Source organism: Narcine bancroftii, chromosome 3 (assembly GCF_036971445.1).
Source record: "Narcine bancroftii isolate sNarBan1 chromosome 3, sNarBan1.hap1, whole genome shotgun sequence".
Taxonomy (NCBI): Eukaryota; Metazoa; Chordata; class Chondrichthyes; order Torpediniformes; family Narcinidae; genus Narcine; species Narcine bancroftii.
In genome coordinates this window covers 328119236-328137221 of record NC_091471.1, presented here as the reverse complement: position 1 = coordinate 328137221, position 17986 = coordinate 328119236, and the positions used below count along the sequence as shown (strand labels likewise).

The following is a 17986-nucleotide window of genomic DNA, read 5'->3' as shown; positions in this document are numbered from 1 at the left end:
GAGCACCATAATGGCCAGAATAGCGAGTCCAGCTGCTATAAGGGCTATGGGTATCAGACTCCATCCAGTTACCAATAAAAAGTCTAGTCCATCCCACAATGGACCGAGGTTGCCAAGTCTGAACCTGGGCATGGGAAGATTTTCGAACTCCTGAAGAAGTGTCTTTAACCGCCTGACCGTTGTGAGCATTGTCATTAACCAGTCTTTCACAAACGCTGCCTTCAGCAGCCAACGAGTAATCGAGAGCCAGGCGGTTTTGTTGAACTGTGGCTCGTATCTGTCGTCTTTCTTCAGCCCATAAATTCAGGGCCATCACTGACTGTTCGGTGATGATCTCCAAGGCTGGAGTCTGATTAAACGATTTAAATGCCAAGCAGCTGTGGTGTTCTGGAGCAGCTTACGTCGTTTACAACTGGAACTCCCCTTACAGTGGTGGTTCTTAACGTTCCAAATGTCTGTGTGCCCCAAAGGATGATTTACAGGAGACCAAGTTGGGGAGGGGTGTTTCTTGTCACTTAACCTGCGAGTTGCAGCTTGTCTGTGAACATTAGCATATGTATTCACTCTATCTCTGCTACATGTACAATCCTGACTAACATTCTGTCTGTCATTGTCCCACCATCTTCTTTGTGCTATCTCTTTAAAACTCCTCTTTTTAATATCTGTAGAGGCCAGAATACAAACCAAGTCTACTCCCTTAGGGCCGTTCTGTTCCCCTGGTCCATGTTGGGATCCTATATTAACCCATACTAAATAAGGTACCCCACTATGACTATACTCTATACCTGCACCCTGTCTGCATTCTAAAGGTAAATAATTGTCACCTCTGCTGCCCCTATTCCAGGAGGACTTAATACATTGTGAGCAATTTGGTGATTTCCCAAAAATTGGGAACCAACAAGTAAACAAAACAGCAAATGGTAAAAGCATTACAGCACTTTTTCCCGGCGTAGTGTAACTTTCAGATCAGAAGGATGAAGGACTGCACACCAGGTGGAGGGTAGATTATCAATGTCTTTAGTCTGTGGATCAGCAGCTTGTTTAATTCGTTCTATGTGAGTCCACCCCTTTTCTTTCGTTCGCACTGTAGTGCCTGTAATCAAAAGTACACAGTAGGGGCCGTCCCAGACAGGTTTTAGTTGGTGATCTTGCCATGCTTTTACATATACCCAATCACCAGATTTAATAAAATGAATAGGATGCTCCAGGGGTGGGTTTTGAGCTAATAAACCCTTCCGTTTTAATTCGTATAGACAGGCATAAAGTCCCTTTAAATATTTGGATATGTACTGGTCGTTCGCCTCAGGGGTAGGGGTATTAAAAGATGACACACAAGGTTCGAGTATACCATCTTTCACCAACTGGTCAATTACTGGCTGCAGCCCCTTTCGGCCAGCCATCGGAATTGGAACTGCTTTTGTCTAATTACTTGCTCAGGATCTTTTAAAGTAACTTGCAAGGGAGGAATATCTAACACTCCTCTATTGCCTCTTTTTGCCCATACTCCAGGATTTATTAGTTCCCGATCCTCCTCGGTTAATACATACAATTGAACCCCAATACCTGATTCCTGTGGTCTGGTGCCGATAGCCAATTGGTCCTGTAAATCTCGTCCTAACAAACAAACTCCAGCTTGGGGAACCAGTAGAATGTCCTCAGTTACTATCTTCTCTCCCATTTGTATTCTTACATCCCTTAATACAGGGACCATAAAATCTCTTCCTCCTACTCCCGAAATCATCACTGTCCCCTTTATCTTAACACCCTCGGGTGGTTGTAAAATACTAGACCGGGCTGCCCCAGAATCTACTAAAAAGGTCATCTTGTCACTGTGGGGTCCTATGCTTAAATTTACCAATGGTTCTCCGTGCAGCCCCACGGTGTGTATTGACTGTGACCTCCCCTATTCATAATCTGCTTCCATCTGTCTACCCTACCCTACCCTTAATTTAGTCTATGTGTCGTCTGAGTCCAGCGTGTTCGTTAAATGAAGTGATAGGAGAATCAGTTTATTACACAGCATAAGAATAAAGCTTAACAGAGCTCTGGTTCAGTCGTTAGTTCATAGGTCACCTGCACAGTGAGCTATTCCCCAAGACTGACCTCTACTGTCCAGTCTCTACAGTTTATATAGCTCAACCTTATCATACAGAACAAAAGTTGACTTCCTTTGCTAGATTTCTTGTATAAGATTCATCACAAGTAATTTCCTGCTCTGCAGTTATCTGGGGTGTAGAGCATCGGACTTGTCAGCCACAAACGAGCCTGCAGCTGACGTGGACTTTTTACCCCCTCCATAAATCTTCGTCCGCGAAGCCAAGCCAAAGAAAAAAAAAGAGCTCCCATCTTTTTTTTAATCCTCAAGGTCAGAATATCCTGTTGTTTTGATCAGAAATCAATTCATACCCCAGATATTTCTAATTATTTCTTTGTTCTCATCTGGCCATATTCTTCTGTTCTACTCAACACCTCCTTCTGTCTTAGCCTTCTTACTGAGTTAGTTTCCATTCTCTTTGTTTCTGACAGTCTCTGTCAGGATTCTCTTTGTTCTTGTCTGGCTCCTGTGCTAATCAACACCTCCTTTTGCCTTAACCTTCCTACTAAATTGTTTCAACATATCCTCTCTTTTGTATTTTGGGAGCAGGCAATTCTAAACCTACTGTAATCAGCCAACTTTGCTACATACTGTGGCTGCCCTTTACTTACATTACTCTTTCCCTTCACCATGAGGTAAATATTAAATTGTTACATGGTACTGAATTCATGTATACAAACTGAATAGTGCATAAGCATATATTCTACATATTTTCTATGATTAATTAACCCCTATATTCCAACACATCAGTGCGTAAGATCGCGTCTCCCTGGCTCGCATTGGGCATTCTCTCTTAAAATGTCCCTCCTTTTTACAATGGTAGCAAACTAATGCTCCTGTTTCCCAATTCCTACTGGGATTACGAGGTCCAGGGAACTGTCGTCGTCCCCGGAATTCCCCTCTACCCTTGCCCCTGCTCTGGTCTCTACTCTCCCACTCCCGGAGCTCCTCCCAATGTCCAGGAGCTGGCACACAGCCCCTACCCTTTCCTTGCTGTCCCTCCACGACTTCTTTGACTGCCTGCATCAAAATCTTAGCCTTTCCTTTCTGTTTATTGGGCATTCTCTCTTAAAATTACGCACCTCCATACTAGTCAGGGGCACATTTATGAAACCGAGACCCCCTCCCATGGGAACTTCCCATAAAGGTCTCATCCAGTTAATTTCTGGCTTATCCTCTCCTTTATAATGTCTAGATTCCTGCTCTCCGGGAAATGAATCAAAGGGTTTTGCCCTTCCCTCCTGGAGGGTCTCACACTGTTTTGAATCAAAGTCTCCTCCCTCTCTTGTCAATTGAGGTGGTAATCTAGTACTTTGTGAACAGGTCATCATACCACCCCTACTTTATTCTCCTTTCTTTAGCTGTGGGGGAAGAGGGGAAGGTAAGAAGGGTAGAGCATAGGAGAGAGGGGAAAGATAGGAGCCGGCATAGGAGGAGCATAAGGTGGAGGAAGGGAATGTAACACATCCCATCCTTGTGTTTCAGGGACAAAAGGTTCCTCATCCTTCTTGTCCTTACATTCCTTTTCATTCAAAACCAGTTGATCAACCGATCCACTGAGCCAGCAGGCTGGATATTCTCTGCTCTCAATATTATCTCTTTGATTTTGATAGAGCCAGATGTTCAATGCCTCTCACATCCAGTCCTCATCGGATCCGAACTTTGGCCAATATACCGAATTCCATTTTATCGGGTTTTTTAACCCATTCCAGAGAGCAATACCTGACCATGGTCTGTTTGTCTTTCCCGTGGGTTTTCCCCGCACCCCAATCAGATAGCATTAATCCTAACGGACTTTGCTTAGTTATCTGATTGTCCCGTCCTTCCTTAGGACTATTTCCTTTGCTACTCACACCTCCCATACTAACAGGTAAGTAAAATTCCTCTTACCGGGATCCAGTAGCTATTCCTAGCGCACTTCCTTAACGTCCTCCCGTCGTTTGTTCTCAGTGCCTCTTCTCGGATATCACTCACTTCATCCACTGACCAGTCATCCGCCGTCCGTGAGTCCAACTGAATCAGCCGGGGTGCACCTACCCTCGTCGTCGGGCACTCTGTCAGTGGAGGGAGTGGGATCCTGGACGAGCCCCCATTTGTGAGAAACAGAAGTTCCTTCACAGAATTTGCTCGAGACAAATATTGAGAACAAAGAACTTTTATTATACAACAATGCAAAGTTGGGTGCTTCCCTTTACCCTGGGAATACACACACAATGAGGCTCACCCAACTTTTATACAGTTTATTTCAGTATAGAAGTACCCTCCCCCTTACATTCTTCTGCCTCCTGGATGAGTTTGGCATTAGGCAATCCTGTTTCTGTGAATTTGGAGGACCAGGGGGTATCCTGTCGGTGTCCCATCATGTCATTGTCCTTATTCACACCTTCCTGACCCTCAGGGCTTACTAACTTCTTATATGCAGAACTTGCTAATTCTGTCTAAAAGGCTAGAAGACCCTTATCTTATTCAGACTAACTTTACTTTCTACATTCTATTATCTACCCTTATCCTATTCATACTGGCTTTATTCATTACACATATATCCATACTAGTTTTCTTCATCTTTCATATTTTCATATTAGTTTTACTCATCTCTCACAAGAGCTTTTGGCATATTGGCCTTCATAAATCAAAGTACTGAGTCCAGGAGTTGGGATGTTATGGTAAAGTTGTACAAGACATTGGTGAAGCCAAATTGGGAGAATTGTGAGCAGTTTTGGTACTGAACTAAGATAGTTCTATCAGTAAGATAGAAAGAGGGCAGAGAAGATTTACTAGGATGTTGCCCAGACTTCAGGAACTGAGTTACAGGGAAAGGTTAAACAGGTTCAGACTTTATTCCCTGGAGCGTAGAGGAATGAGGGGAGATTTGATTGAGGTGTTTAAAATTATGAGGGGGATCGACAGAGTAAATGTAGGTCGGCTTTTTCCACCAAAGGACACGGGTTAAGGGTGAAAGGGGAAAAGTTTAGGTGGAACGTCTTCACACAGCAAGTGATGGGAGTGTGGAACGAACTGAATGTGGGCTCACTTTTAACATCAAAGAATGGGAGGGGTACGGCGTAAGGAGGGGGATATCAGGGGAACAAACTGTTCCTCATCGAGAGAGACAGCAGCTTGTTGAGCAGTGCAACACCAACAACCTTGCGCTCAATGTCAGCAAAACCAAGGAGACGATTGTGGACTTCAGAAGGGAGGCAGGGGAACACGGTCCTCATCGAATGCTCAGCAACGGAGAGGGTCAAGTAGTTCCTGGGGGTCAACATCTCCATGGATCTGCCCTGGAGCCTCCACGTGGATGCCATCGCGAAGGAGGCTCGCCAGCAGCTACACTCTGTACGGTGTCTGAGGGGGCTACACTCTGTGTGGTGTTTGAGGGGATCTGGCCTTCCTACAGGTGGACCATGGACAGCATCCCTGCCTGGAGGGGGCTGTTAACTCGGCCTGTGACCTCATGGGCATCAGACTCCACTCCACTGAGAACGTTGATGATTACATTTTACGTAGGGCGGCATAGTTGGCGTGTGGGGGTTAACAACTTTACAGCACTGGTGACAGGTTCAAATCCCCGTGCTGTCTGTGAGGAGTTTGTATGTTATCCCATTATCTGTGGAGATTTTCCCTGGGGTCTCCCACCATTTGAAACATACCGGTGGCAATTGGGTGGCATGGGCTTGTGCGCTGGACAGGCCTGTTACCGCACCATGTCCACATTTAAAAATATATATTTAAATTGAATTTAGAGCTATATTCACACCAGTGACGCGCTCATGATGATAGATTCTCCTTCCCTCTGCTCCGCAGAATGCTGTTCGTCACAACCTCAGCCTGCACAAGTGCTTTGTGCGGCTGGAGGACATGAAGGGGGCAGTGTGGACCGTGGATGAGCTCGAGTACCAGCGGAGGCAAGCACGCAAGGCTGGCAGGTACAGACGCTCCCGGCTGTCTCGCTCATTCCCTGTCTCGCCCCACTCCCAGCCCTAACACACAGAAGACTACAGCACAGAAACAGGCCCCCTTCTAGTCTGTGCCAAGCCATTCTTCGTCCCACTGACCTGCACCCAGTCCGAACCCCTCCCATTCACAAAACTGCCCAAATTCTTCTCAAATGTTAAAATCGAGCCTGCATTCAGCTCATTCCACACTCTCCGTGTGAAGAAGTTCCCCCTAAACATCTCCCCTTTCACCCTTAACCCATGTCCTCTGGTTTGGATCTCACCGACCTACATTTACACTCTCTATCCCCTTCATAATTTTAAATACCTCGATCGAATCTCCCCTCATTCTTCTACGCTCCAGGGAATAAAGTCTGAACCTGTTTAACTTTTCCCTGTAACTCAGTTCCTGAAGTCCGGACAACATCCTAATAAATCTTCTCTGCCCTCTTTCTATCTTATTGATATCTTTCCTGTAGTTCAGTGACCAAAACTGCACACAATTCTCCAAATCTGGCCTCACCAATGTCTTATACAACTTTACCATCACATCCCAACATCTTTACGACCCTGTCCACCTCTGACACCACTTTCAGGGAATTATGTCTCTTTATTCCCACACAACAGACATACACGCATACACACACACAGTTCACACACAGACACAATTCACACACAGACAGACACAGGCGCCAGGTACCATGATACCAATGATATCCACTACATCCCCGATACCCACAGACAGACACAACTTAAAATGGGCCTTGGCCCTCCAATCTAGGTTATGAAGTGATCCCACCACCAGACACTCCTCCGCCTTCTGCAGGGACTACTCCCTCCGTGACTTCCTCGTCCACCCCCCCAACCACCAACCACCTGGGGCCGCAGGAGATGCTCCACTTGCCGCCCCCTCCCTCCCTCAGCGCCATTCGGGGCCCCAAACAGCCCTTCCAACTGAGGCAGCGCTTCACCTATGAATCTGTGGGGGGGGGGGGGGGGGAGTCTCCTGTCCGTCTCGCAGCGGGAGCAGTCGATGACCCCGCGGGCGGGGACACAAAGAAGTATTACTTGGCTCGGGAGGACAGTTGGTGAGGGGGCGGATACCGGGGGGGGGGGGCAAGCACGGCCCCTTCCCCAGAAGGCGATGGAAGGAGCCAATGGGAAGGTGGGGGCTGTTAAAGCAGCCAATTGATTTCGCCAGCGAGCGGGACCGATCCCTGAGGGTTGGGGGAGGAAGGTGTCGATGGGATCTTCTTCGCTAGAACCGGCCATTCCTCTCCGGATCCGGTGTCCCCATCGCCCACGGGTGCCCCGAGCCCCCCCGCCCCCCACTCCCTGCCCGCACCTCCCACCCGCCTTCACCGCAGCCGTTTTACAGGGACCCCGAGGCGCGGTGGAGCCCACAGGCGGGCCCGAGGTGATCGTGGCCGGTGGATGAAGCTGCGAAGAACAGGCCAGCTGGATCTCTACCTCACCCCCGCCCCCCTCGAGCTCCGTCGGGACCCACCGAGGGGCGACACGGCAGAGACCGGTGACGGGGGAAAGAAACCAGGACCTGGAAAAAGAAAAGCTCGCCAACGTCTTCATCTGCATCCTCAAGGCACTGATCGACCCACCCTGGCTCCACTTTCCCCGACACCGGCAAGGTCCCCCCCCTCCCTCCCCGACACCGGCAAGGTCCCCCTCCCTCCCCGACACCGGCAAGGTCCCCCCCTCCCTCCCCGACACCGGCAAGGTCCCCCCCTCCCTCCCCGACACCGGCAAGGTCCCCCCCTCCCTCCCCGACACCGGCAAGGTCCCCCCTCCCTCCCCGACACCGGCAAGGTCCCCCCCTCCCTCCCCGACACCGGCAAGGTCCCCCCCTCCCTCCCCGACACCGGCAAGGTCCCCCCCTCCCTCCCCGACACCGGCAAGGTCCCCCCCTCCCTCCCCGACACCGGCAAGGTCCCCTCCCTCCCCGACACCGGCAAGGTCCCCCCCTCCCTCCCCGACACCGGCAAGGTCCCCCCCTCCCTCCCCGACACCGGCAAGGTCCCCCCCCTCCCTCCCCGACACCGGCAAGGTCCCCCCCTCCCTCCCCGACACCGGCAAGGTCCCCCCCTCCCTCCCCGACACCGGCAAGGTCCCCCCCTCCCTCCCCGACACCGGCAAGGTCCCCCCCTCCCTCCCCGACACCGGCAAGGTCCCCCCCTCCCTCCCCGACACCGGCAAGGTCCTCCCCGACACCGGCAAGGTCCTCCCCGACACCGGCAAGGTCCTCCCCGACACCGGCAAGGTCCTCCCCGACACCGGCAAGGTCCTCCCCGACACCGGCAAGGTCCTCCCCGACACCGGCAAGGTCCTCCCCGACACCGGCAAGGTCCCCCCTCCCTCCCCGACACCGGCAAGGTCCCCCCTCCCTCCCCGACACCGGCAAGGTCCCCCCCTCCCTCCCCGACACCGGCAAGGTCCCCCCCTCCCTCCCCGACACCGGCAAGGTCCCCCCCTCCCTCCCCGACACCGGCAAGGTCCCCCCCTCCCTCCCCGACACCGGCAAGGTCCCCCCCTCCCTCCCCGACACCGGCAAGGTCCCCCCCTCCCTCCCCGACACCGGCAAGGTCCCCCCCTCCCTCCCCGACACCGGCAAGGTCCCCCCCTCCCTCCCCGACACCGGCAAGGTCCCCCCCTCCCTCCCCGACACCGGCAAGGTCCCCCCTCCCTCCCCGACACCGGCAAGGTCCCCCCTCCCTCCCCGACACCGGCAAGGTCCCCCCCTCCCTCCCCGACACCGGCAAGGTCCCCCCCTCCCTCCCCGACACCGGCAAGGTCCCCCCCTCCCTCCCCGACACCGGCAAGGTCCCCCCCTCCCTCCCCGACACCGGCAAGGTCCCCCCCTCCCTCCCCGACACCGGCAAGGTCCTCCCCGACACCGGCAAGGTCCCCCCTCCCTCCCCGACACCGGCAAGGTCCCCCCCTCCCTCCCCGACACCGGCAAGGTCCCCCCTCCCTCCCCGACACCGGCAAGGTCCCCCCCTCCCTCCCCGACACCGGCAAGGTCCCCCCCTCCCTCCCCGACACCGGCAAGGTCCTCACCGGCAAGGTCCCCCCCTCCCTCCCCGACACCGGCAAGGTCCCCCCCTCCCTCCCCGACACCGGCAAGGTCCCCCCCTCCCTCCCCGACACCGGCAAGGTCCCCCCCTCCCTCCCCGACACCGGCAAGGTCCCCCCCTCCCTCCCCGACACCGGCAAGGTCCCCCCCCTCCCTCCCTCCCCGACACCGGCAAGGTCCCCCCCTCCCTCCCTCCCCGACACCGGCAAGGTCCCCCCCTCCCTCCCTCCCCGACACCGGCAAGGTACCCCCTCCCTCCCCGACACCGGCAAGGTCCCCCTCCCTCCCCGACACCGGCAAGGTCCCCCTCCCTCCCCGACACCGGCAAGGTCCCCCCTCCCTCCCCGACACCGGCAAGGTCCCCCTCCCTCCCCGACACCGGCAAGGTCCCCCCTCCCTCCCCGACACCGGCAAGGTCCCCCCTCCCTCCCCGACACCGGCAAGGTCCCCCCTCCCTCCCCGACACCGGCAAGGTCCCCCCCTCCCTCCCCGACACCGGCAAGGTCCCCCCTCCCTCCCCGACACCGGCAACGTCCCCCCCTCCCCGACACCGGCAACGTCCCCCCCTCCCCGACACCGGCAACGTCCCTCCCTCCCTCCCCGACAGCTGAAAGGCTGCGGTCCCCGTGGTTGAAGTAAAAAAAAGTTGGCGAAACTCAGCAGGTCGAACAGCGTCCATTATGTAGCAACGTAACGGGCTTCATCAAGGCGTGGACAAAATGTCAGGGGGTTGGACGGGCAGGGGCAGGACCGCCATCCCACAGATCATAGGTGGATCAGGGAGGGTGGGGGACGGAGAAGGGGAGCGAGCTAACAAACCAGAGACCTGAGTTCCGTCCGGTTGGAAGGAACATTAGTCGTCTCCAATGTCCGGGTGGGAGCAGACAGGAGGATGTGGAAGTGGGGCACAGAATCGAAGCGGTCGGCCACAAGGAGGGCCCCAACGCTGACGTGGACAGAGCGAAGGTGCTCGGCAATCTCCCTGACATCGAGGGGGCCACGACGGGAGCACCAGACGCAGTGGGCGACTCCCGTGGGCACAGAAGTGAAGTGTTGCTTCGCTCGGAAGGGGCTGTCTGGGGGCCCCAATCGCCGGTGGGGAGGGAGGGGGTGTGGATGCAAGTGGACCATCTCCTGCGGTCACAGGGGCGATCGGCAGGGAGGGTGCACGAGGGAGTGGTCCTGATGAGGGGAAGATGCATCTGGCTGCAGGGTCACTTGGTGGTTGAGGGAAATTCTGGAAGTGGAGGAGGGGTTGGGGTGGGTGAGGACAAGGGGAATCCTGTGTTTGTTGGGATCTTGGGGCAGGGGGGGCCAGGGCAGGGCACCCCCCACCCTGGTTGATATGGGAACCCTACAAGGAGACCAGCCTAGGGGCTCAGCACGGGCATAAATAGGCTCACCGATGAGGAGGGGGGTTTGTGCTGGGAACTGAGAGGGCAAGAAGGGGCCTCGAGCGCTGATGTTCAAGCCCGGAGCTCGGGCAGCCGGTGGAACGAGCCCGTGTGGCTGCAGAAGCGCTGGACGACGAATCCACAAGCATTCGCCATTTCTGAGAGGGGGGCATTCTCTTCCTCTCGTGCTGCAAGGGGCGCCGGGCGTTTTGGTGCAACATGGCATGTTCTGCAAGGTTACAGGGCGATAAAGGGATCTGGAGTCTTGCATGTGGCTCCCCCCGCCCCCTCCAAGCATGAGAGACACCCAGCACATCTCTCCTCCCTACCCCCACTCAGGCTTTCATTCCAGCCCCAGGCGTAGGTCCCTCGCACGCACCCCCCCCCCCCCCCCCACCGAGTTGCCAGCAGCTCCGCTGCCTGTGCGGTTCCACTGCAGTGCCACCCCCCCCCCCCTCCCAACCCCCCCTCACTGGCCTGCCGCCGCGGTCATCGTCACCGCGGCTCTTCTCTGCTTCTGCTTAGATGGGTGGTGTCGGACTCTGGCTTTACCTTACTCTTAATTTAGTCTATGTGTAGTCTGAGTCCAGCGTGTTCTTTAAATGAAGTGATAGGAGAAGGTGTTTGGTTCAACAGTCAATTTATTACACAGCACAAGAATAAAACTTAACAGAGCTCTGGGTCAGTCCTTAGTTCATAGGTCACCTGCACAGTGAGCTATTCCCCAAGACTGACCCCTATTGTCCAGTTGGCTCAGTTTATATAAATCAACCTTATCATACAGAACAAAAGTTGGCTTTCTTTGCTAGATTTCTTGCATAAGATTTATCACAAGTAATTTCCTGCTCTGCAGTTATCTGGGGTGTAGAGCTCCCATCTTAATCCTCAAGGTCAGAATATCCTGTTGTTTTGATCAGAAATCAATTCATACCCCAGATATTTCTAATTATTTCTTTGTTCTCATCTGGCCATATTCTTCTGTTCTACTCAACACCTCCTTCTGTCTTAGCCTTCTTACTGATTCCATTCTCTTTGTTTCTGACAAAAGTTGTCTTCCTTTGCTAGATTTTTTTGCATAAGGGTTATCACAAGTCATCTCCTGTTTTGCAGATATCTGGGGTGTAGCACTCCCATCTTAATCGTCCAGGCCAGACTATCCTGTTGTTTTGATCAGAAATTAATTAATCCCCAGATATTTCTGATCACCATTCTGTTCCTGTCTGGCCAATTTCTGCTCTTCTCTTTAACACCTCCTCATGCCTTAATCTTCCTCCTAGACTGGTTTTCCATTCCCTTTGTTTCTTGCAGCCATTCTTTGTTCTGGTCTGGCCTGTGTCTCCTGTGCTACCCACCACCTCCTTCAGTTTGAGCATTCCTCCTAAATCGTTTTATGCATTTCCTCTCCCTGTATTTTGGAAGCAGACAATTTTGCTCAGCCAACTTTGCTCCATGCTGTGATTGCCACTTAATCACATTCCTCTTTTCCCCTGAACCATGCAGTAAATATAAAATTATTAATTAATCATTTCTTTCATAATGTTTTAACCCCCTAGATTCCAACAGTGGTCGTCTTCCCCCTCCTCGCCCCCGGTTTTCTAGTGCCCTGCACTGGTCCCTCTACTTCTCCCCCCCCCCAGTCTGAAAAACCCCGCTGGGCCGCTGCCCATCACAGGCACCGCCATCATGGGCCCACGTTAGATAAAGATACATCAGTCGTGTCTCGGGGCTTGAGCCCTTCGTCAAGGGGCAAGCAAAATGTCAGCAGGCGTCCAAACAAAATGGTGGATCAGGGAGGGAGGGCTCTGTGAATGGAGATGGAACAGGGTGGAGCGCTGGAGGGTAGGGAAGAGAGGGAGAACAGGGAGTGATCTCGCAGAGGTTAATGCCATCTGGTTGGAGAGTATCAGATATAAACAAACAATCATTTTTTTACTCTTCTACTGCAAGGTCATTGTTTAGGATCCGGGAGGTTCTTTTGCAACTGCACAAGGTCCTGGAGAACTGGGTGCCGTTCTTGTCTCCTGACTTGAGGGAGGGCAAACTGGTTTTGGAGGTGGTGCAGAGGAGGTTGATTCCAGGGATGAGGGGGTTGGCCCACAAGGAGAGATTGTGGCGTCTGGGGCTGGACTCATTGGAATTTAGACGAATGAGAGGGGATCTGATAGAAATGTATAAAATGATGAAAGGCATGGATCAGATAGAGGTGGGTAAGTTCCCATTGGTGGGGGAGACCAGAACAAGGGGACATCGCCTCAAGATCCAGGGGAGTAGATTTATGATGGAGATGCTTTTCCCCCAGGGCGGGGAATTGAAGTACTGGGGAGGACCTCAGTCGATTTATTTAAGATGATTTTTACGTTGTCAGGGAAATGAGGGATACGGTGAAAAGGCAGGTGGGTGGAGATGATCGTCAGATCAGCCACGGCCCCCTTGAATGTGGAGTACGGCTCGACTTTCTTGCTCCTGTTTCTGATGTTTTCATGCATCTCCGACATCAAGTTCACCAAGTTTGACCTGTTGTGTTTCTCCAGTATTGGGCTTTTACTTCTGGGGAAATGTATGCAGCTGACATTTTGGGCCTGAGGCCTTCCTCAAGGCCTGCCTGAATTGTAACACGAGTGCCCATGTAGTTGTACACACATTTTCACGCCATGAAACACAGTTGTTTCCAATAAATGCTGAGTTTGTCCAGGACGTCGGTATATTGCAGTTAAACATGAAACACAGGAGCTCAGATGTGATGGTAAAGTTGTACAAGACATTGGTGAGGTCAAATTTGGAGAATTGTGTGCAGTTTTGGTCACCAAACTATAGGAAAGATATCAATAAGATAGAAAGAGGGCAGAGAAGATTTACTAGGATATTGCCCACACTTCAGGACTTGCAGGTTAAACAGGTTCGGAGTTTATTCCCTGGAGCGTAGAAGAACGACGGAGATTTGATTGAGGAATTTAAAATTACGAGGGGACAGACAGAGTAAATTTAGGTTGGCTTTTTCCACTGAGGGTCGGTGAGATCCAAACCAGAGGACATGGGTTAAGGGTGAAAGGGGAGAAGTTTAGGGAGAATTTCTTCACGCAGAGAATGGAGGAAGTGTGGGACAGGCTGGATTTTAAGATTTAAGAGGAGTTTGGAGAGGTCCATGGACAAGAGGGGTAATAATACTAATAATAGCAGAATAATAATTCAATACAGAATCAAAGGCCGTTTTCTGTGCTCTATACAGTAAAAACAGAGACACTGGAGGAACTCCACAACTGTCACAACGTCCTGTAGGAGATATATTACCAGCGGTTTGGTTCTGTATTTCTTCCAACATATTAACGGCATCATGAAGAGCCTGTCAGTGCCTCTGCTTGCTCAGGAGTTTGCGGAGGTTCGGTACAACCCTGGTAAATTTCTACAGTGGTGTGGTGGAAAGTGCACTGACTGGCTGGTAGGGGACACCTGAGCGTAAATCCCTGTAGAAGGTAGTGGATGCAGCCCAACGACATCACAGGTGAAACCCATCCCCCACTGTCGAGGAGCAGCAGGGATCCACACCTGCCCAGCTCACGCTCCAATCTTGCCGCTGCCATTAGGAAAGAGGTCTGGGGGCCACAAGACTCATGCTAGCAGGTTCAGGACCAGCTGCTCCCCCTCCACCATCAGACTCCTCAATGACAAACTTTATTGACGTGCACTTTATTGATATTACCCTCTCTGTATCGCACAGTCAGTTTTTTCACATTTCTTTATCTGTGTACAGTTCGTTTTGCACTGCCAGTAAGTGGTAATTCTGCCATGCCCGCAGGATAAAGGACCTCAGGGTTGTATGTGATGTCATATATGTACTCTTGACAATAAATCTGACTGCAGTCAGTACGAATTGGAAATAATGTCTCCTCACTGATTATCAACACAGGCGCACCCCAATGGTGCGGGCTTAGTCCATTGTTCTACTCACTCTATACCCATGACTCTATGGCCAGGCACAAGCATCTACAAGTTTGGTGGTGACACCACGGTCATCGGCAGAATCCCAGACGGCAATGAGGAAGTGTGCAGGAGGGAGATGGATTGGCTCGTCGAACAACCTTGTAATCGACATCAGCAAAACCAAGGAGATGATTGTGGACTTCGGGAGGGAGTCAGGGAAACATGACCCAGTCCTCACTCGAGGGTTCAGTCGCGGAAAGGTCAAGAACTTCCAATTCCTGTGAGGGGTTGACATCTCCGAAGATCTGTCTACGTTGATAGTCACGAGGAAGGCTGGCCAGTGGCTAGACTTTGACTTAATTGTTCCTGAAATATTTTGCTTGAGAAAAATTGTCATTGATCCATTTTCTTTGGAGTTCTGAAATCATGCACATAACGAGTCAATAGGGGGAATTAAAACAGTGGTTTTCAACCTTTTTCTTCCCACCCACATCTCACCTTAAGCAACCCTTTACTAATCCCAGAGCACCAATGGCATAGGGATTACTTAAGATGGAATGTGAGTGGAAAGAAAATGGTTGAGAATCACTGCCATAACCTGATAACAACTGCCCTTACAAATCAATAATTCTAATTAATTCTGTCTAGGACTCAGTGATTTTCAACCTTTTTCTTTCCATTCACAGACCACTTTAAATATTCCCTAGGCCATCCCTAGAGACTTGAAGCCGGTAGTTTAAAAACAACCAAGAACTTTATTAACAAAATACAAACATCATATACCCTGCAGGAGAGCCCTGGAGGAGCTCCTGCTCCCGGCCAGCACTAGATTCAATTGGCACGCGTCTCTGCTGGTCTGATGCCACACGATTCTAACAGGGAAAGAACAGCCGATTGTACCAGCAACTGTGCATGAGGTAACATCAGACTAGGTGTGACAGATTATGTTACATTTTATATCATGTATAGATATATTTTTGCAAGATAGATAGGTTACAAACCGATACAAACACTTCAAAACAGATCTCATTTTAAGGTGGTGCCTACAAGTCTGCAAAGACAATAGACTCCTGGGAGTCACGTGATGGAGTAGTGGCCAGTAGGATAAAACCAGCCCTCTCCAGAAAAGAAAAAAAGTTAAGAAAAGACAAAGTTCAATAAATACAAAATATAAGAAATAAAAGATAAAGTTGTAGAGAAGAGAAAGAAAATGGCACCTACGAAAGGAAAAAGTAAAAACATCAGGAAAAAAAAGAAGAAAAGACACCGGAAAAGAAAGAAGAAGGCCTTACCTGCACGAAGGAACAGGGAGCCACGGTGGAGAAGAGCGCCCGATCTCCGAGGATGGTGACGGCCCCGCGGAGTTGCGACCCCCCCGACCGGTGGACTGCAAAAATGGCTCTCTGAACCAAACAAAAGTGCGCAATCTAAGGTAAAGGAAAACACCGACGGGAGGGGGGCTCAGCCAAGGAGCGGGCAACCACAGTGCAACCAGCTGAGGGACGCCCGATACCAGGGCTCTCAGCTGGAAGATGAGGAAAGTGGCAGGAAAGGGAGTGAGAAACCAGGTGAGAAAGAAAGTCGACAGGGTGAAAGGAAAGAAGAGCAGCAGCAGGAGGCTCAGATGAGCAGTTCAGAAGAAGAGGACCAACAGCAAGAGGCCAAGCAAGAAGAGGCCGGACAAAGTGAGACAAGCAACACATCAGGAAAATCAGAAGAGACACAGATACAAAGAAGAGAAGAAGAAGACACGAATACAGGTACAGATACAGAAGAAGAGAAAGAAGAGGACCAAGATCTTCACAGAGAGATAGAAGGTAAAACAGTTGGACAGAATATAGATAAAGCTTTTTTTGAAGAACAAATGAGATCATTTAAAGAATGGTTGTCATTAGAATTTAGTGCAATTAAAAGAAAAATGAAAAGAACAGAAGATAAAATGTAAAGATTAGAGTTAGTCATGACAGAAATAGGGAAAAGAGTAGAAAATGTGGAAAAATGAGAAACGGCTGTAGAAATGGAAATAAACGACTTAAGAGGAAAATTGGAAGAAAGTGATACAAAAATTGAAGAGTTGTTAGCTCAGAAAATTGATATGTTGGAAAATTATAGTAGGCAAAACAACATAAAAATAGTGGGCCTAGAGGAAGATGAAGGGCACAGATATGAAGGAATTTATAAAAGAATGGATCCCGAAGGTCCTGGGAATGACAGAAATGCAGGAAGGAATGGAAATAGAAAGGGCACACAGAACACGAGCTCCGAAACCACAGGCACATCAAAAACCAAGATCCATCTTAGTAAAATTTTTAAGATATACGGCAAGAGAAAATATACTGGAATGGGCAAGGAATAAAATTAGAGAAGATAATAAGCCATTGGAATACAAGGTCAAACAATATTTTTTTACCCAGATGTAAGTTTTGAACTCTTAAAGAAGAGGAAGGAGTTTAATACAGCAAAATCGATCCTATGGGAAAAAGGTTATAAATTCATATTAAGATATCCAGCTGTGCTTAAAATAGACTGTTCTCAGATCCGGAGGAAGCACAAGAATTTGCAGAACGCCTGCAGGACAGAAGGAGAGATGAAGGGATGTAACAAGAATGAAGAACGGCGATAAAATATATATAAAGATGTAAAAACAATGTATATGTAAAGAACTAATGAAGGGAAGGAAGGAAGTAAGGGAAAAAAGGGAGATCTTTGTTAAATGTGTAAAAAAAAAGTGTTTTCTGTGGGGGGTGTTGGGGGGGAGAGAATAACCGTCATTGCAAAATCATTTGACGTTTGCGAACAAGATCGCAATCCAAATGGGAAGGGGAGTTGTGGTTGCCCGGCAAGGGATAAGAGGCAACTCAGTATTTAGAATTAAGGTAATATTGGAAGTGGAAGTTGTTGGAGTATTTTATGTTTTAAATGTGTTGTCATACATTGAGTTTAAAAAGGGAAAACTGAGAGATGAAAATGAGGAAAAGGGGGATGGAGGTGGTGAGGAAGCAGAAAAGAGGTGTAAACAAGATATAAGATGACCACGTTGAACTATATGACTATAAATATTAACGTTTACATCCGGTACCGCACGGATGGCAGTCTCTTCAATCTGAGGCGCCTGCAAGCTCACACCAAGACACAAGAGAAACTTGTCCGTGAACTACTCTTTGCAGACGATGCCGCTTTAGTTGCCCATTCAGAGCCAGCTCTTCAGCGCTTGACGTCCTGCTTTGCGGAAACTGCCAAAATGTTTGGCCTGGAAGTCAGCCTGAAGAAAACTGAGGTCCTCCATCAGCCAGCTCCCCACCATGATTACCAGCCCCCCCACATCTCCATCGGGCACACAAAACTCAAAACGGTCAACCAGTTTACCTATCTCAGCTGCACCATTTCATCAGATGCAAGGATCGACAATGAGATAGACAACAGACTCGCCAAGGCAAATAGCGCCTTTGGAAGACTACACAAAAGAGTCTGGAAAAACAACCAACTGAAAAACCTCACAAAGATAAGCGTATACAGAGCCGTTGTCATACCCACACTCCTGTTCGGCTCCGAATCA

The 17986-nt window shown here is 50.5% G+C and overlaps 1 protein-coding gene across 1 annotated transcript in view; it reads left to right on the top strand.

Annotated features, from left to right (window-relative positions):
* The window catches only part of LOC138756875 (forkhead box protein P1-like), a 54580-nt gene extending 46745 nt beyond the window's left edge, over window positions 1–7835 (top strand). Inside the window, exons 16-17 of the mRNA XM_069923269.1 lie at window positions 5900–6021; window positions 7409–7835. Of these exons, the coding sequence (XP_069779370.1) occupies window positions 5900–6021; window positions 7409–7451 (165 nt within the window). The 3' untranslated portion in view covers window positions 7452–7835. The remainder of the gene's footprint in view (window positions 1–5899; window positions 6022–7408) is intronic.
* The last annotated feature ends 10151 nt before the right edge of the window (window positions 7836–17986 follow it).